The sequence below is a fragment of the Oryctolagus cuniculus genome, chromosome 13 (genome assembly GCF_964237555.1).
Source record: "Oryctolagus cuniculus chromosome 13, mOryCun1.1, whole genome shotgun sequence".
NCBI lineage: Eukaryota > Metazoa > Chordata > Mammalia > Lagomorpha > Leporidae > Oryctolagus > Oryctolagus cuniculus.
In genome coordinates this window covers 4,060,560-4,079,430 of record NC_091444.1, presented here as the reverse complement: position 1 = coordinate 4,079,430, position 18,871 = coordinate 4,060,560, and the positions used below count along the sequence as shown (strand labels likewise).

Sequence of the window (18,871 nt, the reverse complement as noted above, 5' to 3'; positions counted from 1 at the left end):
GGCTTCAGATCAGCACAGCTCCGGCCATTGCACTAGCTGGGAAGTGAACCAGCGGATGAAAAACCCCTCTCTCTCTCTTTCTCTGCCTCTGTCTCTCTGTAACTCTACCTTCAAATAAATAAATAAATCTTTTTTTTAAAAAAGGGTGGGGGTGCACAGCTCAGATCATACAGAAGGCAGACAGTGAGGGTCAGTGGTGAGCTGTCATCTTTGTGTGGACCTCAGACAGGTGGATGCCCGAGTTGGACACATTAAGGTCCAAAGACCACAGCTGTAGATAAAGCAGGCTCCTCTCACTCTAGGTGAACCCCACTCACTCACTCACTCACTCACCAAACCATCATTTACTCTTTTTTCCTTAATTCTATGTATTTGTGGTGTACAGAGTAAAGATCAAATCATGGTAGTTAGCATTTCTGAGTCAGGCTTCCCCCTGAGAATGACTACTGAGTAGAAGTTCAATACAGAAAGTGGCCACTGTGAAGAAATGATAACAACACTAATAATAGCAATAAAACTACTGCAGTCTTCTGGGATACCACAGCTGATGCCCTCATAGCTCCTTAGCATGGTCTGACGGGTAATAATATGATGGCTTTTGTTTTTAATAACGAGAATCCGATATTGAAATCGAACTGAAATTGAATAATGAGAATCCGATATTGAAAGATCTGCATGAGATATTTCAGCTTAGAATTAGGAAAGAAGGGCCAACACAGAACCTGGTGCTCTTCTGGCCTTATCATGACACTTCATGGAGGGGGCAGGGGAGAGGATTTATTGGTCATACAGAGATATCTGACAAGCATGATGGTGCTAGTTCCCAACCAATTCAAAAAAAAAAAAAAAAAAAAAAAAAAAACTCAAGAGCTCACAAGAGAATAGCTACCTAAATAGCTACCTAGCTACCGGGGGTGGGGGGGGGGGATAAACAATGACACCACAGAGCCTAGAAGCTGCACCTCCCCCTCTACAGGCTCCCTCACAGTCAAAGCTGTGGTTCTCATTCTCCTCACTTCACAATGGCTAAAATCCAAAACACAGAGAACAGCAAATGCTGGTGAGGATGCGGACAAAGGAGACACTTACACACCGTTGGTGGGAATGTAAATTAGTGCAGCCACTGTGGGAAACAATGTGAAAGATGTCTTTAAAAAAACTAGAGGCCAGTGCCGCGGCTCACTAGGCTAATCCTCCCTCTGTGGCGCCGGCACCCCGGGTTCTAGTCCCAGTTAGTGCACCCGATTCTGTCCCGGTTGCCCCTCTTCCAGTCCAGCTCTCTGCTGTAGCCTGGGAGTGCAGTGAAGGATGGCCCAAGTGCTTGGGCCCTGCACCCCATGGGAGACCAGGAGGAAGCACCTGGCTCCTGGCTTTGGATCGGCCGCAATGCACTGGCAGTAGTGGCCACTTGGGGGATGAACCAACAGAAAAAGGAAGACCTTTTTCTCTGTCTCTCTCTCTCTCTCACTGTCTAACTCTGCCTGTCAAAAAAAAAAAAAAAAAAAAAAAAAAAAACCTAGAAACAGATTTCCCATATGTCAGCAATCCCACTACCATGTATATAACCAAAAGACTTGAATACAATTATCTAAGAGATACCAGCACCACCATGTTTACACAGCACTGTTTACAACAGCCAACATTCAGAATCAACCAAGGTGTCCATCATCAGATGAATGGATAAAGAAAATATGGTAGGTATACACAATGGAATATTATTGAGCTACAAAACAAAATGAAAGTCTGCCATTTGCAGCTAAATGCATGCAACTGGAGGATGCTGAGTGAAATAAGCCAGACCCAGAAAGGCAAATGCCATATTTTATCCTTTATATGTGGGAGCCAAAACTAAAAAGAAAAAAAAAGAAAGAAATATCTGTGTGCATCAGTATTGCTGCAAAAATAGTTTTTTAAAACTCTTTTATACCTCTGTCAAACCAATGGTTAAGAATGTTTTACTACTACAAATTTAATGATATGTGATTGTGTTACAATTTACTATATATGGGTGAAATAGTCATTTTGGGTGAAACAGTGATTTTTTCCATTCAACTACTGCTTATAGCCATTGCCTATATTCCCAATAAACTAGGGTCTTTTTACTGGTTAAACTTTTTTTTTTGCATTCTCTAGTTCCTGACCTTTTTTATTTATTTATTTATACATTTGACAAACAGTTAAAAGGAGGGAAGGAGGAGAACAAAGAGAGAAAGAGAAAGAGAGATGGTCCACTCCCCAAATGGCTTACTTCCCAAAGGCCACAATGGCTGAAACTGGGCTGATGTGGAGCCAGGAGCTTCCTCCCAGAGTCTCCCACCTGGGTGGCAGGGGCCAAGTACTTGGGCCATCTTCCACTGTTTTCCGAGGCTCATTAGCAGGGAGCCTGGATGGGAAGTGCAGCAGCCAGGACTTAAAACAGTGTCCATAAAGGATGCTACGCCACAGTGCCAGCTGCAGATTGAACTTCTTATTCAGTGAAGTAGTAAGCCTTTTTATTGTAAAATAATTTTAAAAACTAACTAAAAATAAAATAAAAACATGAAAAAAAGAAAAAAGATAAAAATATTTTTAAAAAAGGAATGGACTTTGTGAACTTGACCTAAGATATGTAAGTAATACTATATCTGCTTAGGGCCTTTAAAAAACATTGAAATTAATTTTATAGATTGTTAAACAGTTTATAATATCATTTCATATTAAAAGAAAAATATATCATTGGTATTAAGAAAAATGAAAGACTTACTGGAAACTTAGTTTGGGCCTGCCACTGCTTTCAGGAGTCTACACACTTTATCCCATTTTTATTATTGCTTACAAAACACTGCAGGAGGGTCTTGTCCTTATTTAGCTGATGACGAAACTGAGGCTAAACAGGTTATACAATCTGGCCATGATGACAGTGTATCTGAATATTCCTATCCTCTCCCATGTCTTAACTTCTTTTCTCCTTTTTAAGATTTACTCATTTATTTGAAAAGCAGAGTTACAGAGAGAAAGAGAGAAAGAAGGAGAGATGGAGAGCTCCCATCCACTGGTTCACTCCCTAAATGGCTGCAATGGCTGGAGCTGGGCCAGCCCGAAGCCGGGAGCCTCTTCTGGGTCTTCCATGTGGGCGCAGCGGCCCAACAAGTTGGTCCAACTTTTACTGCTTTGCCAGGCCACCAGCAGGAAGCTGGATCAGAAGTGGAGCATCCGGGACTCGAACTGGTGCCCATATGGATGTCAGAGCCACAGACAGTGGCTTTACCCTCTACTCCACAGCACCAGCCCCTTGCCTTAACTTCTTTAATGATTACTCTTTCTTGTGCAGACTACAGAATGGGGACAACATGCAAAAGAGGGGAAGAGGGCCACCAGCAATGTCCAGCCCACCCCACTATCCATGCTCAGTCTTCAGAGGAGACAACACTGTGCTACAAAAATAATAAAGGATTTTTGGACCACTTCTCAGCATTGCTAATTCTTTTTTGTGTGGCAATAGGCACATCACTTAATCTTTGAGGTTTTAGTTTTTGTTTTGTGAAGCAGAGCTAAAAATATCCACCTTGGTGGATTGCAGGACAAATGAAATAAACTAACAAATGTGATACATGTTTTCTGAACATTATTAATAAACACTTGCTCAATAAGGGAATTCAAATCATTGAAAATTCTTGCCTGAGAGAAATCAGTCAAGAAAAACACTGATACAGTGAAATTGCAAAAGGATTCTGGATATAAATCTGCTAATGGCACTCCATTTGTGATGAGCTTTCTTAGGCTCCTGGTGTGACGGATCTCACTGAGATACTTTTCCTAAAGATAGGACCAGTCCAGCAGCCAGGGTCAGCAATGCCCCTGCCCCGAGGGCCAGCCCCAGCAGAGCCACCAAAGCATGACACCGTGCACCTGCGCAGCACCTATGCACTGAGGCCACGTGAGCAGAGGAAGGGTCACCATGATCCCTCGCCCTGCAAGGCATCTTCATCTGCTGCTACGAGCACAGACTGGGATTCTGCAGGTGCTGAACTTGAGAAACCAGAATAGCACTTCGAAAGACAAACACACCCGATTAATAAAAATACAACCAGCAAGTAAAAGAACATGCATTGCCTGAAAGCATGATCTCGTCTAAAGTGACGGAGGAGTGGGTAAAACGGAGTCAATGGCTACGTCCACATCTTATTCCTCCAGCCTCATGAAGATAAATTAGTTACTGGATTCATGGAACGTTCTCTACCACTGGCAAGTCACCTAGCTTGATATTTTCAAATGTCCTTACGTTACAGAAAGTTTGTTAACACGAGCACCCAAACCTGCTCCTGCCCTCCCTCGAAAGATCCCTGGAAACCACGGGCTCCGGGAAGCGTGTGGAGCCAGGGAGGACACACCTGCGAACATGAGCTCAGAGACGTCGGGCTTGACGTGCAGGCAGGTGAAGAGCGGCAGAGGGCACTGTGCACTGCTGACTTTTTCCTTCAGGCTGCTCAGGGTGGTGTGCATCCTCTGCAACACAGCACAGAAAGCCGTGGCTTGAAAGACACGTACAGCAGGACTTCCAGCCAAAACACTTCACGTTTTACAATACAGAGAAGTCACTCCTTCTGGAAACCTCTGGGTCCTGCGTAAAAAGACTACACACTAGCTCTAAGAGAGGAATTATCTGCACCCTATTCTGCCTAATCATCAGACAAAACCTCACGCTGTGGTCACGTGCCAGGTGCACTCGCCCCAGCCATCCACCTCCCTTCCCACTCTTTCCAGGTAATGTCCTCTCTTCTCTACTTTTAAAGTATCACTGTACTCACCTCCTCATCTCAATGACTACCATTCTTGGAAGAAATGGGCAGTTAGGATTAAAAATATGAATTTTCCAAAGAAAAGGAATACGAACCCCCCCCCCCCCATCAAAGCAGATATTAGTTCGGTCAATTAGGACACCTTAGTTTGAAGTGTTGAAGAGTTTATAACTTCTGGCAAGGCAGCGGCAGCTATAGTGTCTGCCGTGGACACATTGTTGAATGAGTGAGTACAGGGATGTTTACAAAATGAGCCATACTTCCTTTTATTTAAAACATCACGATATTTTTGTTGTCTACTTGCCTTAAAAGGATGGCACATTGAACCAGAACTTACGTTGTGAATTAGCGTTTCTCCTATTAACATCCCAAAGATATCCGTAAAGGTGACAGGTTGGCCAGAGCTTTTCTTCTTCCATAAAGACTCCACATATCTTTTAACCTTCTGCGGTGTGAGAAGTAAGAGGGGGTTGTGGCTAACGTTTTTCATTAGCTCTTCGTTAATCTCCTGTGGCCCTTTCTCTGGAAAATCGGGGTGAGAATACAAGGTGGACATGTACCTGTAGAGAAAACAAGACATCACCAGTAAGGGTGGAAGGCATGACACAGCAGTCCTCCGACAAAGCAGGCAGGAAGACACACAGAGGAGGGAGGGATGTTTGGTTAACTGCATTCTCTGACTGGAGACGTTCACCTAATTGAAGAAAGAATGCAATGGCAGAGAGGAGCTGGCCTACAACGGATGCTAAGCAGAGGAGAGGCCTGGAAGGAAGCACTGGCTTCCCACGCAGGGCCTGGACCATGCCTCCTCCGGGGCTGACTGCTCCGTCCGGTCTGCCAGGAATGGGTACCTCTCTCAGACTGTGAGAAACAGGGGACCCGTCAGAGGCATATAAATAAATGGGTTTGTCTAGATGTATTACCAGTCCAGCAGTTTAATCTGACTTTCCACTGTGATTACCTTCATGTAGAAAATTCACTGTCCCAACTGCTATGAATGACTAATTGTCTTGACCATTTTTTTTTAGTCATCCATTGGCAAACTAGAACAAAATCCCAGACCCTGTCAACTCTAGGTCTCTGAATTTCTCAGCATGCTTCTCTGAAGGCCAAATCTGGGAGAGGGATCAAGGCTTTGAGGTAAATGCTTTCTTGTGGATACTCTTAGCCACCAGCCATTCGGCAACTTGGGGGTAACACTGGAAGTCACCAAGGGCCTTGGCATTTGATGTCTAGACCATAAACATTCAGTTGTCACCTCCTTTCCTACAAACCAATGTTTCTGGCATTATAGGTCTCAGACTGAATATTAATTACTGGCTTACTCATCTGTCACCCTCAATAAACTGTGACCTCCTTCAGGTCCTGAAATAAGGTGGTCCTTAATGGTGCATGTTAGCACAGTCTGATGAACTCACAGAACAAACTAAATGAAAGATATAAATGCTCTACCACTTCATCCAAGCAAAGAGAAAACATCACATATTTTTCCCTCGGGATTCAAATAAAAATGCCTGTCCTAAGGGTTTCTCTTCCTACAGGGGCCAGAGAGCTCCCACTTTGTTCTAGCACTGGGCTGGTGAACTGTTCATGGGCTGTTGTCTGGAAGACACACAGTGGCTTTCAGTTCTTTTATTTTAAAGATGAGAAAAGGAAGGATTGGTGAATTTAAATAATATGCTCATATTCTCCAATTAATGACAGTCACTGGAATTCAGGATTTGCCATCTTTTCTGAAAGGCTTTACTTTTCAAATCTGTTATGTAAGATTTCAATTCTTTAAGATTTACTTATTTATTTTGAAAATCAGAGTTACAGAGAGAAAGAGAGAGAGAGATCTTCCATCTACTGGGTCACTCCCCAAACGGCCCTAACAGCCAGTGGTGGGCCAGGCAGAAGCCAGGAGTCTCATCTGGGTCTCCCACATGGGTGGCAGGGGCACAAGCATTTGAGCCTTCTTCCACTGCTTTCCTAGTTGGATTGGAAGTAGAGCAGCCAGAGCATGACCCGGTGCCCATGTGAGATGCCGGAGTTGTAGGTGCTGGGTCACACAAAGCACCACAACACCAGCCACAAGATTTTAATTCTTAGAAACAAAACTATTCCTACTTCACAATAAATGGTAATTTCTTCTGGGAATCCAAGTTTTTGGGAGATGAGTTGGGAATAATGCCAGGTTAATAAAAGGAGAGTGGCCGGCGCCGCGGCTCAATAGGCTAATCCTCCGCCTGCGGCGCCGGCACACCAGGTTCTAGTCTTGGTTGGGGCACCAGATTCTGTCCTGGTTGCCCCTCTTCCAGGCCAGCTCTCTGCTGTGGTCTGGGAGTGCAGTAGAGGATGGCCCAAGTGCTTGGGCCCTGCACCCGCATGGGAGACCAGGAGAAGCACCTGGCTCCTGGCTTCGGATCAGTGCAGTGTGCCGGCTGCAGCGGCCATTGGAGGGTGAACCAACGGCAAAGGAAGACCTTTCTCTCTGTCTCTCTCTCTCACTGTCCACTCTGCCTGTCAAAAAATAAAATAAATAAAAAAATAAAATAAAAGGAGAGTAATGAAGGGGCAATGAAACACAAACTCAACAAAAAAAAAAAAAAAAAGAATGAGAGAGAAAAATTCCTTAAAGGGCTTTTTTTGTCATGAACAGACTTCATAACTATTCCCATGCATGTAGTAAAGGTAAATCAAATTAACTTACTCTGAACTCGAGCCTAATCGCCAAATATTTATTTAAAAAAATACAGCTTAGAACATATGCAAGATGCAGTCACTCATTCCTATAGTTATTTCAAAGTCTGCAAAATGATTCACCCAGACCAACGCAGATGTGATTTTCTGGACCTTGTCATGCTTTTTAAGCCAATGCACACACTGATGTTATGGCTTTGGCTTATACTTAAGGACATCATAAAACAGGAAAATAAAGTATGATCACACAAGGTAGTCACTTCTGTAAACAGTCAGGGTATGGCTCAGTCATTATGGGAACACGAAGAAGAAACTCTCGGCTCTCATTTACCAGGAATAATTCCATATTCATGGGTCACTGGGTTGCCCTTAATTTGTTAAAAAAATATGTATCTCGCCACTGTACATAGTTTGTATTTGCCGTGAATTCTAGAAAGCTTAAATCCAAAACTGTGTTGCATGTCTCCCAAAGCTAAACAACAGAATTTTTTAAACTTTTTTAAAAAGATTTTATTTATTTATTTAAGAGGTAGAATTACAGAGAGAGGAAGAGACAGAAAGGTCTTCCATCAGCTGGTTCAGTCCCCAAACGGCCGCAACGGCCAGAGCTGAGCCAGTCAGAAGCTAGGAGCCAGGAGCTTCATCCAGGTCCCCCACGCAGGTGCAGGGTCCCAAGTATTTGGGAGCTGGATTGGAAGAGAAGCAGTTGGGACATGAACCAGTGTCCATACGGGATGCCAGTGCCACAGGCGGAGGCTTAGCCTACTATACCACAGCACCGGCCCTAACGACAGAAATTTTTAATATAATTTATAATTACATTTTTCCTCGTCTTTAATTTGTCCTTAATGTATGCAATAAAGCTTCATTCCATAACAAGATACATTAATTCCTTTCTATAATGAGACAAGATCAACATAAGGAGAAGAATGAAAGAATATCAATAGGCATCACTTTAGTCACAATGATTTTTTTAAAGTCAGATGAAAGGAAATGATATGCTCATTCTGTTAGGAGCGGCCATATCTAACTTCATAGAATGGTATGATTATGCAAATCTGTTTATGTTACATGAATTCCCTCTCCATCTGTTCGTTGATCTTTAAATGAATCAATCTGTGACTGCAACATGTACCTCTGCCCAACAGATTGCCTCTAGCAAGATTTGAATGCTCTTTGGTGGTTGTTTTGTTTTGTTTTGTTTTGTTTTGTTTTTCCCTTACTTACAATCTAAGAAAACCTAGGACTCCGCACTGTAGTTTCAGAGGTCATTCTTCCAAGGGGGCCAAAGTGTGTATGGCTTGCAACCCAGCCCTCTCTTCTTGTTCCATACAGGATGCGCAGTGCATTGCTGTTCTCTAAAAGTTTAGGCAAGCGTATTCATTCACGCTCTCTCTTTCCTTTCTCTCCCTCTCCTCCTCTCTCAAAGAGCAGCTGTCTAGGGAATATGGGCCCTAGTGAGAGAAGACCCAGAATACGCGAAGCACTGGCATTGCGTTCCTGGTTTTTGCTTCATTGGGTATTTACGAACACATATTCCTTAGAGTTTGCAAGTGTGGGTTGGACAGCCTTTCAATGATGTCATTGCAATTACACCCAAGACTCCAGTCTGGGATTTAGTGATAGCCAAAGACAGATTAGTAGGCAATAATTACTTTTAGTGTGGAGCTCTATAAGCATAAATTGCTCTATTTGCTGTGTTTCCATGGTTGCACCAATCAAGATTCATATATTATCGGTTTCTGTGAGTTTAAAACTGTCTAAAACACGTAACTGTCATCCAGCTTCTCACTACCTAGTTAAGCCTAACCATCTCTTTGCCAGTAGATGATTCTCAATGATACCAATCACGGTTCGAAAAGTAGGCATCTGGAGGTGGCTGCTGGGTACAGTGGTTAAGTTGCTGCTTGAGATCCCTTCAGCCTTATCTAGGTGTCTGTCTGAGTTCTGGCTACTGAGCTTCCAACCCAGCTTCCTGCTAACGGGCACCCTGGGAGGTAGCAGGTGACTGCTCAAGTGCACCCTGGGAGGCAGCAGGTGACAGCTCAAGTGCATGGGACCCAGCCACTCATGGGGGAGACTCAGGTGGAGTTACAGGCTCCTGGCTTTGACCTGGCCCAGCCCCGTTGTGGGTGTTTGGGGAGTGAACTAGTAGATGGAAGATTTCTATATGTTTCTCTCTCTGCCTTTCAAATAAAATCAAAATAAATAAATTTTAAAAAGCGGATGCTTATTTCCCCATAAATCTGGAAATATTTGTCTCTAATATAGCAACACATTCATACAATGGGATACTTAATTTTCTCCACATAAAAGTACTTTTGGTTAAATGTGAAATTTTCAAGGCAAAGTCATGCCAGAAAAGAAGAAATTTTCATTTTAGTCCTTGATGCCAAAAGCACATGACTTATGTTTTAAAACACCAGTGTTAGCCCCCCAGGGACTTGCTGAATCAGAGTCTACATGAATACACATGCAGACTTTATATGCTTTAAAAAATGCTGAAAGTGATTCTCGTAATGCAATTAAGATTTGGAATGACTTATAAGACAGTTGACATTTGTGGGGCAAGTATCCTGATACCCCAAGGAAAGCCCTAGATTAATTTTTCCTATAAAATGAAGCTGCTTATGTATATTTTCATTTAGTCATTAAACAACCATTACCTCAGGCAAGGCAAGCACTGCACCAAGAGGGAGAGATTCACTAGGGAACAGGACAAGCTTAGTCCTCACCCCAAAGCACATATCTTCTCTCATGTCTCTCTTGATCCATGAGCTTGTCACTTCCTATGTGACAACATGGGGTAAAATTTCTTATTGTTATTAAATGTTCCAAGAATTCTTGTTAAACTTAATTCTTCCTGCTGAAATTTTGTTCTAGTTAGTTTAGTGAATTGGGTCCTCTTATCTATGCATGCAGAGATGTCCCAAGCCATACACAAATGGCTGCCAGCATCCATCGCCCCTTATGATGATACAAGAGAATGGTGGTAGCCCTGAGTGAGAGAACACAGGTCTGCTCTCACAGTCTTCTAGTTCCATCCACGTCAGCTCTCCTGCTCAGTGAACACTTACATTTCATGAATCGCAAGGATCATTCAAAAATCACTATAGAAATAATTACCACGAAGGTAGTGGCATTACAGGGGAAGCTCTGTCATGGCTACAGTCCTATTTTGTGATCACACAAAACTTTCTGGGAGGTCTAGGGCTTCTCCAGATAGTTCCGCATTACCTCACTTATGCAAAATCATGGTTACGGATCAGCAGAATGTAGTTACACAACCCAGAAGTGTAATTTGTTTTTCTAAGTCTTTCCGAATTCCTTCCTTTGAACTTCTTCCTTTCTCACCTATACTCTTCGAGAGATGACTGCCAACATGACTCCTCCTGACCACATTTCCTCCTTCTCAGGAAATGTCTCTCCCTTCTGCGGTGCACACCTTCACCTGTCCCTTCGAGCTCTTCACATCCCGTATCTGCCTGAGTCTTTTCCTACCTACGATTCCTCTGTGTCTCTGCCTCCACCCTTCCCGCCTACTAGTATCCTCTATCTCATACTTCTACAAAAATGCTCAAGGCTCTTACACTATAAAGAACAAAACAAATAGAAACGTTTCCCAGAACTCTGCAAACAGCAACTGCTCATGCTGTTCCTGTCCAACCGCAGTGCCTGAAATCACGCACAGCTCATTCCCACGGTTTTCTCTATAACTTTCTCTTCTCCTTTTGTTTTTACAACTGCATGGTTGAAATTACCCTTTATTTACTTTAACTTCATGGCTCTTGTTAAAACCACCAATGCTCGCCAAACCTAGGCCTAAGCTAAGATTCTGGCAAATGTTCAATCCTATTTCTTAAAAATACTACTTCGTGAAACCCTCTCTGCCCTTGCCCTTTGGAACTGGTCTTTTGCATCATTCTCCTCTCTGGCAGCTTCTAGACAGTGTCCCTTAAGGGTTTTCTTCCTTCTTTTGTCTACTAAAGTTTTGGAAGTTCTGAGGTTCCACCAATTAAATTCTTGACAGCAGCAGCTGCAGCAGTAGGACTTGGACTTACCAAGAAAGGACGTGGGGTAGAGCAAGGTTCTGGAGGGAAGCCTGCAGTCAGACGGGAAGGAGTGGAAGCAGTGAAGACAGCAGGTGAGAAACTCGAAGAGGAGATCAAACTCAGAGAGCCTGACAGGGCCTAGGGTGGATACGAAAGGACCAGGCAATGTGGGAAAGGCTCAACCCCTGCCCGCCAGAAAAAGAAGCCAAGGGAAATGAGAACTGCAGAAGGCACCACTGCATTGGAAAGTCAAGTAGCCTGCCAGTGAAAGCCTATTGTGAGGACTCAAGGAGTGGGGCATCGTCAATGCAACAGAATAAAAAAAAAAAAAGAAAAGAAAAAAGGAAAGTCACTTTAAGGAAACCAGATTTTGAAGACAGCCATTTGTAGATACACAGATGTGTCTGCACACTTAAATTCTCTTAATTCCATTTCAAAGGACATATTCCCAAAACCCCTGGAAAGAGAATGTAAGAAGACGTTGCTCAAATCTATAACCAAAGCCATGCCTGCAGCCTGCTCAAGCCCACAAGGTACAGGACTACACCGCCCCGTCCGCACTCCAGCCTGGTCTTTCTGCATGAGTCTCAGAGAGTGAGCTTCTTGCTGCTATTAGTCACTGACGGACAATAGGCACCCAACTATGAAGTACAGGGAATGAAAACCACCCAAAGAATGAAAACAAAACAGTCGAGTGGGCGAATTAACGCAAAGGTCCAAGTGTTCCCATCACATTACTCACTCAACAGGCAGGTGCCTGCTCTTTCCTGCAAGGGAGAAAATAATGATCGGCAACACCCTGTTTTCAGAGGAGATAAATCACGCAGGGGCCACTCACAAGGAGGCAGCACAATGGCTTCACTAAAGAATCCAATTCAAAATATTCATGAACTGCGTATTATCTCCACAGCATACGGAGCTGTCCAGGCGAAGGCAGGTATGAGACGCCCAGGTTTGTGGGCCAGCTCTGCTAGTGATCTGGAATGGGTCACTCCACTTCTGAGTGTAATTTCCTTCTTCTGAGAAATGAAGCCACCTGCAGCCTTGTCACAGGAAAGACTGACACAGCTGTTCAGCTGTGCACTGACCTGTGCACTACTACGATGACAGGTGAGCTCCGTAAGGTGGAGGGACTCTGGTCTCAAGTCAGAAGTTTTGTGATAATCAGGTGTTATTCATATCTGAGACATCTGAGCAAGGGCTTTGATTTGATTGCCAGTGGGCTTATGTGAGGCAGGCAAACCAAGAGTATCCACTGCCTTCCTTCACAATATGTTCTATTTGTGGAAAGGGCGAATCCATGGGATAGAAACATTACTCATGAAGATGTTATGACTCTCCCTCAGAGCTTCAACACATCCAAAGGGCTCGTTTCATGCTTAGTTAATTAGATACAAATCAATAAAATTTATTGCATTTCTGAATTCAACAGTGCTTTTCCTACTTCTTGCATTTCTTTCTATTTGCCCTAAAGAAGAAAATGAATACACAGTGAATCATGTAGACTTAGACATGTTCGCTGAAGGAAGGACTACACATCAGCAAATAATAGGAAGATTAAATTAATTATGGGTGGAGTGTGTTATTCCATTTCTGTGATATGCATCTAGAATTATATACAATTTTGGAAAATTTTATGTTTTAATGACATTTTAAGTTACAAACAAGCTTAAAAGGGATAAACATAGATGGCAAAGGTCATCATCAGGTGTACATACATTTGTCTTAAAAAACATTTTAAGTAGATTATGGTATTAAGCTGGAACATTTCGGGAATTTGAAGTTAAATTTTCTAAATCCTTTTTCTTTTCTAATGTTTGAGTTAGAGAAATCCTAAACATTTAGAATGACAGAACTAACATTAAAAATGTACACTAACCATGTGGAGCCAGAAAGACCAGCAATGTAGGTAGCACAATCCAAGATTCCTGATTCATATAGTGCCTTCATCACACCGGAGAATCCCACCATGGCTCGGAATCCCCCACCTGAACCCAATATGGCCACCACAGGCACCTGGAAGATGCAACACAGAGATTGTATGCACAGTAGAAATCATAGCATATGTTACCTTTTACTTTAACTTTCTGTGGCATATATTCCACCTTGTCATTAAAAAATGTAAATTCATTTATACCTTGATAATGTATAATTTTTTTAAAAGCAGAAAATACTGTTCACATAAGAATACTGTTCACATATATCAAGTCTATAGGAAAGCAGACATTATTACATTGGCCAACTTACTTTAATAATAACAACAGCAATGCTATTCTATATTTGGCCACCTTTTGGCCATTTTTGGCTTTCTTTCAGGTGCATTGATTTATTTGATTCTCTGAGAGGTCCTGTAAAGCAAGTAGAAGGGATGTGTGTGTCCATTTTGCAGGTGAAATTCCTAAAAGGGTGATGCTGCTTGTGTAAGCTCCGGTAGCTGATGATCTGTCATCTAGAGAGCAATGTGCCTTCAAGCTACATTGACAGGGAGTGCATTTAACATTTTTTTAATTTTTATTTATTTTATTTATTTTTATTTATTTTTTATTTATTTGACAGGTAGAGTTATAGACAGTGAGAGAGACAGAGACAGAGAGAAAGGTCTTTGTTGGTTCATCCCCCCCAAATGGCCGCCACAGCCGGCGCGTTGCGCCGATCCGAAGCCAGGAGCCAGGTGCTTCCTCCTGGTCTCCCATGGGATGCAGGGCCCGAGCACTTGGGCCATCCTCCACTGCCCTCCTGGACCACAGCAGAGAGCAGGACTGGAAGAGGAGCAACCGGGACTAGATCCGGCACCTATATGGGATGCCGGCGCCGCAGGCGGAGGTTTAACCAAGTGAGTCATGGCGCCAGCCCCACCTTTACCATTTGGTAAGGGATCTGACACCAGGAAAGAGGAGAAGGGGGTGGCCAGACTGGCCAGGTTTTGAGCTTTGCACCAAAGCAGATGACGTCATCATTGTCATTACCCAGGATGAGGATTTAAAGGCACAGTACCAACTATGTGGGAAATAGTGCACTCAACCTTAGAACGCTGAATACACAGCATGCCTATACTGTGTTTCAAGCACCTGGAACCTGACTCCTAAGTATCCACTTAGCAGTATGAGGTATAGGTGTACAAAGGGTCTTCAAAATGTTCACAGAAAATACGCATTACAGGCCGGCGCTGCGGCTCATTAGGCTAATCCTCCGCCTGCGGCACCGGCACCCCGGGTTCTAGTCCTGGTCGGAGCACCGGATTCTGTCCCAGCTGCCCCTCTTCCAGGCCAGCTCTCTGCTGTGGCCTGTGAGTGCAGTGGAGGATGGCCCAAGTGCTTGGGCCCTGCACCCCATGGGAGACCAGGAGAAGTACCTGGCTCCAGGCTTCGGATCAGCATGGTCCACCAGTTGCAGTGCGCTGGCCGCAGTGGCCATTGGGGTTGAACCAACAGAAGAAGGAAGACCTTTCTCTCTGTCTTTCTCTCTCACTGTCCATTCTGCCTGTCAAAAAAAAGAAGAAAATATGCATTATCTTTTAATTCTGTGTTCCATGGACCTTTTGAAATGCTATGTATTCATAGCATGAGTATTTTACAACTAGAAGAGCCAAAAGGATCCCATGCCTCTTAAGGAAAAGGAAGTCTAGAGGTCAATACTCATTACAAGTAGGCCAGTGAATAGGCTACCTGGGATTGGATTCCCAATCCAGAGCACTTCTCTAATACCAGGTAGCCTCAAATCCATGACACCTAGCTTCCAACTGAATGCAAGCTAGAGACCACACAATTAAAATATTACCCCTTCAGTATGATGGAGTAACTCAAACGGCTTTGAACCCATGTATATAACAAATACATTTCCCTCGAACATAAAATTTAAGGTGAGAAACTACATAAAGTCTATAATTCCTGGACGTACATCTGGAGGAAATCAACTAGGATAGGAAAATGCAGTGGGCTATAGTGTGGGCAAAAGGGTTATTAGTTGTAACAGTACATGTGAAGAAGACAAACAAGAAGTTAAAACAATGCAGAGGGATTTGAATAACACCTTAACAAAGGATTGACGCAGTATCATCATCACCACCATCACCACCACAACCACCACCACCACCACCACCACCACCACCAAATACTTACCACTGCTGTGTGCACAGCACCATGCAAGACAGGCAGAAGCAGGAAAGGGTGTGTGATTTAGGGACCCACTAACCAGTCTTACTATTGTAGCAGGAATGTATTAGGGAGTTGGGGTGAAACGGCATTATAAAGGAATTTGAGGCAAAAAGAAAACAGTAAGATTGATATTGGAAAAGACAGAAGATTATTTTTTAATGTTTATTTATTTTCATCTACTTGAGAGGGAGACAGAGAGAGGTCTTTTGTCCTCTGGTTCAATCCCCAAATGATCAACAGCCGAAGTTAGGCCAAGCCAAAGCCAGGAGCCAAAACTCCATCAAGGTCTCCCATGTGGGTGGCAGGGACACAAGCACTTGGGCCATCGCTTGCTGCCTCCCAACATGCACCTCAATATGGGCTTTGGGTATCCCAAGTGGCAGTCTATAAACTACTGACCCACAATGCCTAACACAGAAGATTATTCAAAACTCATTTAGGAGCACATGAGTCTCTTGGTTTGGTCAATCATAACCTTGTATGATTGAATATAACAAACCCAGTATCAATAAGGTAATTTAAATAGAACTGTTAAATGTTCTTAGTGGGGCAGGTGCATTCTGCAGTGGTTAAGTCACCACTGGGGATGCCGGCATCCACACCAAAGTTCCTGGTTCAAGCGCTGACTTCTCTGCTTCTGATGAGCTTCCCGCTATTGCACATCTCTGCCACCCATGTGGGAGACCCAGAGGAGTTCCACCTCCCGGTTTCAGCCTGATCCGACTCTGGTGTAGGCACCTGAGGAGTGAACCAGGGGGTGGAAGAGCTCTGTCTCTCTCTCTCTCTCTCTCCCTGTCTCTACCTCTGCCTTTCAAATAAAATGAAAATAAGTAAGTAAATAATGTAAGTTCTTAGTAACTGATCACACTGTTCAACCCACAGCCCACAGCATAATCTAGAGGGAGATTTATAAGAGAAGTTTGGAAAATGAACGTAAGAGTCCAATCCTGAGACAGCAACTCCCTACATGTGTTTTTGTTTCACCAACAGTCCCACACACACTTATAACAGCTCATCTTCTGTTGTTTGGAATATGCTGGAAATAGCCTCCTGTTCAACTGGAATTCATGCATTAGGTAACCCATTATTCTCATTATTTGTTTTTGTATTTTTAAACAAATTTTAACAGACATAAAAACTGTATCTATTTATTGGATACCTTATGATGTTTCTTACATGTATACATGGTGTAAAGTTCAATAAGAGTAAATATATTTATCATTTCAAATATTTAACTTTTATTTATACCAAAAATATCCAAAATACTACCTTCTAGTTTTTTAATGTGGAAATATACAGCACATCAGCTTATCTATAGTCCCTCTACTGTGTAATAGAACCCCAGAACTCCTCACTCCTATCTGATTATAACCTTGTTTTCATCAGTCAGCCTTTCTCGACCACCCCTCCTCACTTCCCTCTTCAGCCTCTGGGAATCATCACCAAATTTCTAACTTCTATGAGATCAACTATTTTTTAGACTCCACATATGAGTGAGAGGATATATTTTATTTAGCATAATGGCCTCCAGTTCCATCCAAGTTGTGGCAAATGACAAGATTTTATCCTTTTCATGACTGAGTAATATCCACTGTGCCTATGTGCAACACCTTCTTTATTGCTTCGTCAGTGGATGGACACTTAGTTTGTTTCCATCTCTTGGTGACTAAATAGAGCTGCAATAAACATGGGAGTGCAGATGTCTCTTTGACAGATAGATTCCATTTTCTATTTCCAGTAGAGGGACTGCTGAATCAGACAGTGGTTTCAATCTCACTTTTTGAATAATCCCACTATTTTACACAATGGCAGTACTAATTTATTTACATTCTCACCAGCAGTGTGCAAGGGTTCCCTTTTCTCCTCACCACACTTACTAATTCTTTTGTCTTTTTGATAACGGCCAATTCCACTGAAGTGAAGTGATATCTCATTGAGGTTTTGATTTACATTTCCCTGATGACTAATGACAATGCACATTATTTTCATACACCGCTTAGCCATTTTTAGTCTTCTTTCGAAAAATGTCTGCTTACATTTAATACCCTTTAAAAAAAAAAAAAAACTCTGGACTATTTGTTTTAAAGGAGAATTTGGGATAAGAAAACTCAGATACCTGGGTTGTTATCAAGTGAAAGAACATGCCGTATATTTGTACATGATAGTAGAATAATCAAATAATGGGCTGTCAGATTATAATTACCTTCATTTATTCAGGGTGTGAATTTGACTATTTTCATACATAATTTCATTTAATTTATACAATCCCATCAGATGTATACAGGGACCCTCTCTTTAAAGTACTGAGACACAGAGAAAAATTCTCCAATGTCACAAAACAAGAAGGTGGTGTCTGGATTTTTTTTTTTTGGCAACTCATAGAAATTAATAGCATTCTAGATATTGTAATTCATAAATAAATAAGTGTAAAGAGTACACAATTAGAGGTGCTTATGAACAATAAAAAAGAATGGGAAATGAGAAACATCACAAACGTACAATGCACTTGGCATCCTCACATACACTTTCACACATTTATTTAATCTTCCAAAATCTCCAAGGAAGGCAGTTTTGTTTTCCATTTTCAAAGGAGTTGAGCACATGTGCCACCTGCCGACAGATAGGAAGCGAATACATAGCACAAGGGGGATGTACACTAAGCTATGACTGCGTGCGTATTCTCGCTCTTTTTGCTGTATCATTGCCCAGATAACAGAAGTCAACTTTATTGAGAGAATCCACTGGATGCTTAGTCAAATCACAGTTCAGATTCACGTAGGACTTCAAACAGTATCGGTACAATGTTATGCAATACGTGTAAATGCAGGCTAAGTCTGGACGTTTTAATAGTCTTGGTCATTCTAACACAGCAAAATAACTAGGAAGTTATAAGGTGCAGCTGTTAGTCCTGGCTCTAATTCTAATAGAATCAAATAAACATTGTTGAGAAGGTTTAAGTTATATTTAGAGCTAATATCGTGAGTATTTGTGTATGAATGATGTCAGCAAATATTCCTCATACTTCTCTCATGTGAGTACAGGAAATGAATTTTCATTTACTAACAAACCCCATGATTTGATTTCATTTGTCTTGATACATGGGCTTACAGATAGGATTCTGCCCTGATACAGAGGCTTACAGATATTACTAATTTCCTCCCTTGCGAAAGGAAATTCTGAAGAGCTTAAGAGTTTTTAGGTTTTC

The 18,871-nt window shown here is 42.4% G+C and overlaps 1 protein-coding gene across 1 annotated transcript in view; it reads right to left on the bottom strand.

Annotated features, from left to right (window-relative positions):
• The window catches only part of PLA2G4A (phospholipase A2 group IVA), a gene marked incomplete in the record, with an annotated part of 115,264 nt that overhangs the window by 41,658 nt on the left and 54,735 nt on the right, over positions 1–18,871 (bottom strand). The window contains 3 exon segments of the mRNA NM_001082072.1: positions 4,371–4,485; positions 5,116–5,338; positions 13,392–13,546. Of these exon segments, the coding sequence (NP_001075541.1) occupies positions 4,371–4,485; positions 5,116–5,338; positions 13,392–13,546 (493 nt within the window).